Source organism: Oncorhynchus masou, chromosome 25 (assembly GCF_036934945.1).
Source record: "Oncorhynchus masou masou isolate Uvic2021 chromosome 25, UVic_Omas_1.1, whole genome shotgun sequence".
In the NCBI taxonomy this organism is placed as follows: Eukaryota; Metazoa; Chordata; class Actinopteri; order Salmoniformes; family Salmonidae; genus Oncorhynchus; species Oncorhynchus masou.
This window is the reverse complement of record NC_088236.1, coordinates 25,458,343-25,464,342: the sequence shown is the minus strand read 5'-3', so window position 1 is coordinate 25,464,342 and position 6,000 is coordinate 25,458,343. Positions and strand designations below refer to the sequence as shown.

The 6,000-nt window shown below is 41.5% G+C and overlaps 1 protein-coding gene across 1 annotated transcript in view; it reads left to right on the top strand.

The window, feature by feature from the left end:
* Positions 1-917: 917 nt before the first annotated feature.
* The window catches only part of ikbkb (inhibitor of nuclear factor kappa B kinase subunit beta), a 28,667-nt gene continuing 23,584 nt past the window's right edge, over positions 918-6,000 (top strand). Inside the window, exons 1-2 of the mRNA XM_064937018.1 lie at positions 918-1,098; positions 1,567-1,715. Of these exons, the coding sequence (XP_064793090.1) occupies positions 1,611-1,715 (105 nt within the window). The 5' untranslated portion in view covers positions 918-1,098; positions 1,567-1,610. The remainder of the gene's footprint in view (positions 1,099-1,566; positions 1,716-6,000) is intronic.

The following is a 6,000-nucleotide window of genomic DNA, read 5'->3' as shown; positions in this document are numbered from 1 at the left end:
CCAGAGTCCAATGGCTGCGAAATTTACGCCACTCCAGCCAACGCTTGGCATTGTGCATGGTAATCTTAGGCTGCTCGGCCATGGAAACCCATTTCATGAAGCTCCCGATGAACAGTTCTTGTGCTGACATTGCTTCCAGGGGCAGTTTGAAACTCGGTAGTGAGTGTTGCAACCAAGGAATGACGATTTTCACATGCTATGTGCTTCAGCCCTCGGCGGTCCCATTCTGTGAGCTTGTGTGGCCTCCCACTGAGACATTGTTATTCCTAGATTTTTCCACCTCAGAATAACAACACTTACAGTTGACTGGGGCAGCTAGCAGGGCAGACATTTTACTAACTGACTTGCAGGAAAGGTGGCATCCTATGACGGTCCCACGTTGAAAGTTACCGAGCTCTTCAGTAAGGCCATTCTACTGTCAGTGTTTGTCAGAAACGGGTGTGGCTGAAATAGCCAAATACACTCATTTGAATGGGTGTCCACATACCTTACTCCACTGGAGTGAACAGACCTCTTGTAGTGTCATGGCTAGAAGGGATCCAGCTTTTGTCAAATTAACTTCAGATTTGAATTTTGCGTTAAGGTTAGGAAAATGTTAAATGCAAAACATTTAAACTTTTCACGTTAATTTGACGTTTTATGTAACGTCAGCAGCCTATCATTTTCTTACGATAACAACTATTGGCACATCTGGCACATTATCTCTTTAGATATCTTACTCCAAACTAAGACAACAGTCGTCACAGATTCTCCATTGGAGACACTGACAGAGATTATGAACCTAGCTACTGTATCCGTGTATCAGGCATCGACCTATATCAGCAGTACCAGTCTACAGACTAAGAATACGCTATGCTCTTTGTGGGCGGATCGACCCCGCGTTCAGGTTTACAGGAAATATGACTTTCAGGAAGTAGACTTTGAGAATTCCCCCCCCCCCAGCTACAGTAGTAAATCGAGAGAAAGTGAAGGTTACTTTCATGAACAAAAGTGTATGCTAGGTAGCTGCGTCTATCATTATCAAACTAACTTTTTTCGTTGGCCAAAGTCTACTTTTCAGGTAGGACTAATTTTACAGTCACTACTCACGACCGAAAGGTGAGAGGTGCTCGCGGTAGTTGTGCTACATTACAGTAGCATCAGGGAAGCCTAATGGCAGCTGTAATCTTCTATAATGAGTGGAAAACAACTAGTAAGCTTGTAAAGTTTATAAACACAATATACGCATACTTTTATTTTTTATAAATCGAAACAAACTATCCGCATGATGCTGCTGCTTTATAAAGAATACATTTGATGTTCTCCTGTAACCTGCTGACAATCAGTCTGGTCATTTCAGTGTTTATATAATGTAGCCTATTATGTATTCAGAGAGAACAGCTATGGATGTTGAGCTAGTAACACTGTCATTATAGGGCAAGTAGTAGCTGTAGTTACCATATATTTTGAAATCGTTGCGGCTCTGCTTGCTTTACCTTCAGTGCCCCAATGGTCCAGACATGCGTTAGTTAGGCCTACATACAGTGTACATACAGGCTAATAATGCTGTAGTAAACATTTTTTCAGATCCTGTGTTGTTGTGTGGCTGAGGTCAGGACTATCTGAGGACCATGAGTCGCGTTCCCCTGCAGCAGCAGCAGAGCTGTGGCTCCTGGGAGCTGAAGGAACGCCTGGGGACCGGGGGCTTCGGGAATGTCACCCGATGGCAGAACAAGGTGCATAACTTTAACAGTAGCACACCATTCATGTGTGTATTTTGTTACCTATAACCTTTACCATATTTTGTGTGTTTGCAAAAGTGCTATGCTATCATGTATGAGCATCCTAAGTGTTGGCATTTTTCATGTTTCATACTGTCATCAGATAGCCTACAACCTATGCTGCTGCATGCCTAGTAGAACCTATGGAGGCTCCCACATTAATATTTGATGTAATATTAAATTCCCTCATCATGAATGCTTTAAATGTAACTTACAGGAAATACACTCATCTTTATTCTGTGACCTGGCCCATAGAACTCTGCATCCTCCCTGGCCTATGACATCACACCTAGTCACAGGATGAGAGGGACATAGATGTACATTATTATAGCTACACCATTGGAACTTGTCCACACCCATTTAGTTAGCTCTTTCTGTCCTCTATCTGTGCACTGTCTGTCTGTCTTTATGTCTGTATGCACCACTTTGTTTACTGGAAATGCTGCTCAGTGTTGTCTCAGGTGAATTCAGCTGAAAGGGCACAGTGGTAGCACTATGTGGACCCCTACCAACAATGGAGGTCAGTGGTAATGACAGTTAGCATTGTGTCAAATCCTCTTGCTGGCTGGTACTTTACATGCTTCATTGACATAGATGTATGACCCCATCAGAGTTATGAAAAGGATGTTAATGTATTTAGAACTTTTGACCTTTGTTCTCTCTGATTCCTAAATGGTCCTTTATGTAACTTTATGTCTTTATTCAGATAGATTCAATGACCTTCCTCTCTCTGTGGTCCCTGCGGCTCTCATGCTTTGGCCTTTCAGCCACCTGTCAGTCTCTAGTCTCTACTGCCTATAGTAGTCCAGAACTGCTCACTCCACTCCTGGAGAACAATGTCTGTGTGCTGGCTGGCTTTTGTCCCCCCTAGGGCTTGATCCCTTTTTCTAGGGACTGATCCAACTGTTAAAAACAAACTTGACAATTATCTCTTTTCTTTCGGTTTCCTACTTATGAAATGTACAAGACTTTAAAAGTAACATGTAATGCGCCACATTTATAAAATACATCAGTCAATTCATAAGAAAAAAAACTAATTTTGGAATATCAGATCCTTTTCGTGCCCACAACTTCAGTTCATTGCATTTGTATCCTGCAATAAGTAATACCCATGTTTAGATTTAAATTATGTTCATGGTCACAGCTCTATCGCAATTACCTATTCACTATTATTAGATTTCATTAGATGTAGGTAACTGTCCCTTATTTGATTCAGTTATTTAAATATGACTCCATTTAGGCAACAGACAATGTATTACATTGTAAGCAGATGATCTTTTCTCAAGTGACATATTTCAATTATTTTACTACATCACATTAGCTCCGCAATGATACTTAGTTTGATGGAAACCCTAGGCTTTGTACAACGTTATAAGTTGTACATTACCACGGATCTGGACTTTTAGTAGCCCGCAACTGGCTAATTAACAATCATGTCCAAGGATACCTCACTTAAGAACACTCTCATCAACTCAACTCAGTCCTGTTAGTTACCCCAGCTGTGGCCCTCTTAAGGAAGACCTCGCTCTGAGTGTACCCTCAACAGGGGCATTTGTTGTTTTTTTATATTGTTTTTCTTTTTTCTTATCTTTTCATCACTTAAACGTTCAGTTAATGTCTAATTAGTACTATTAATTCTGTGCACTTTCAAGTTCAATTATTGAAAGAACCCGTCTCATCCTTAATTCAATTCTGTTCGAGATGATGTATCCATTCAGCTGACGCTCCCAGCCAGGTGGTGATCTGATCTGCTCCAAATAGTGGAGAGTGGCTTTCCCCTGGTTGCATCTAATTAAGTTTATGCATCTAATTAAGTTTATCATTACATCCTCGCCGCCAAAATTGTGGTGGAATTATTGTAATCAAAAGGAGAGACTTCTAGATTTTTTCAAAACAATCTAACTTTATTATTTAATTAGTGCAGTAATGGAGCTGGTTGGTAACCACCCCTGGAGGTGATCACTGAGAACTCAACAAGCTGGTTTGAGCCAAAGCATTTTATAGCAAAGTCCATTCTCCTTCAGTCTACATGAGAAACAACAGATGTATGGAATGGGTTAAGATTTGTATGAAATGTACTTACAATTCACAGCAGACAGTATCTCATTGTGTAGAGACCAGGGTCTGGCTCTGGAGTCATCTCTCCCTGGTACCGTATAGAACAGAAACAGAAACATTAACTCATGCTCTGGAATGCGGTATCACCCAAAGACATCGTAAATCTTCAGAGGCCCATCCTCAGTAGAACACACACAGATGAGTGTTCTTACAACCCCTTATTCTGTTGCATAAAACAACCATTTGATGCAATAACAGTATTATAACATAATCTTGTAATTTCCACCATACTTTCCACTAGCTCTGTGCAGGCCAGTCAAGTTCTTTCACACTGATCTCGACAAACCATTTCTGTATGGACCTCGCCTTTGTGCACAGAGGCATTGTTATGCTAAAACAGGAAAGGGCCTTCCCCAAACTGTTGCCACAAAGTTTGAAGCACAGAATTGTATAGAATGCCATTGTATGCGGTAGCGTTAAGATTTCACCATGAAAAAACGGCCCCAGACCATTATTCCTCCTCCACCAAACTTTATAGTTGCCACTGTGCATTCCGGCAGTAGTGTTCTCTTGGCCTCCATCAATCCCAGATTTGGCAGTCTGATTGCCAGATGGTGAAGCGTGATTCATCACTCCAGAGAACGTGTTTCCAAGCTTTACACCACTCCAGCCGACGCTTGGCATTGCGCATGTTGATCTTAGGCTTATGTGCAGCTGCTTGGCCATGGAAACCCATTTCATGAAGCACCTGACGAACAGTTCTGGTGCTGACGTTGCTTCCAGAGTTAGTGAGTGTTGCAAATGAGGACAGACGCGTTACATGCTTCAGCATTCTGTGGTCCCGTTCTGTGAGCTTGTGTGGCCTACCACTTCGCGTCTGAGTCGTTGTTGCTCCAATACGTTTCCACATCACAATAACAGCACTTACAGTTGACCGGTACAGCTCTAGCAGGGCAGAAATTTGACGTACTGACTTATTGGAAAGGTGGCATCCTATGACAGTGCCACATTGAAAGTCACTGAGCTCTTCAGTAAAGCCATTCTACTGCCAATGTTTGTCTATGGAGATTGCATAGCTGTGTCCTCAATTTTATACACCTATCAGCAACGGGTGGGTTTGAAATAGCCAAATCCACTAATTTGGGGGGGTGTTCACATACTTTTGTATGTATAGTGTAACTTCGGTCTGTCGTAGAAAGTGGAAGGACGGGCATGATGGGCTATGGCATTGTGTTAATGGGACTTCCTCTGCTACTTTCTGAATCACTGGTGATGATTCTATCCGTTACTTCCTGGATTGTTGAGGATAACATCATAATACCCAAAATAAACGATAAGCTGGTCGTACCGCTCATTATGTTTTGCCCAGAGTTGAAGTGTTACAGTGAAAAAGTATGTGAACCCTTTAGAATTACCTGGATTTCTGCATAAATTGGTCATACAATTTGATCTGATCTTCATCTATGTCACAATAGACAAAGATAGTGTGCTTAAATTAATAGCACACAAATTTTTGTATTTTTCTTGTCTCTATTGAATACATAATTTAAACATTCACAGTGTAGGTTGGGGAAAGTATGTGAACCCCTAGACTAATGACTTCTCCAAAAGCTAATTGGAGTCAGCTAACTTGGAGTCCAATCAATGAGACGAGATTGGAGATGTTGGTTAGAGCTGCCTTGCCCTAAAAAAAAACCACACAATTTTAGTTTGCTATTTGTGAATTTTAGTTTGCCTGATGTGAACCATGCCTCGAACAAAAGAGATCTCCGAAGACCTGAGATTAAGAATTGTTAACTTGCATAAAGCTGGAAAGGTTTACAAAGTATCTCTAAAAGCCTTGATGTTATCAGTCCACGTTAAGACAAATTGTCTATAAATGGAGCAAACTCAGCACTGTTGCTACACTCCCAAGGAGTGGCCGTCCTGCAAAGACGACTGCAAGAACACAGCACAGAAAGCTCAATGAGGTTAAGAAGAATCATCGAGTGTCAGCTAAAGACTTACAGAAATCTCTGGAACATGCTAACATCTCTGTTGATGAGTCTACGATACGTAAAACACTAAACAAGAATGGTGTTCATGGGAGGACACCACGAAAGAAGCCACTGCTGTCCAAAAAAAACATTGCTGCACGTCTGAAGTTTGCAAAAGTGCACCTGGATGTTCGACAGCGCTACTG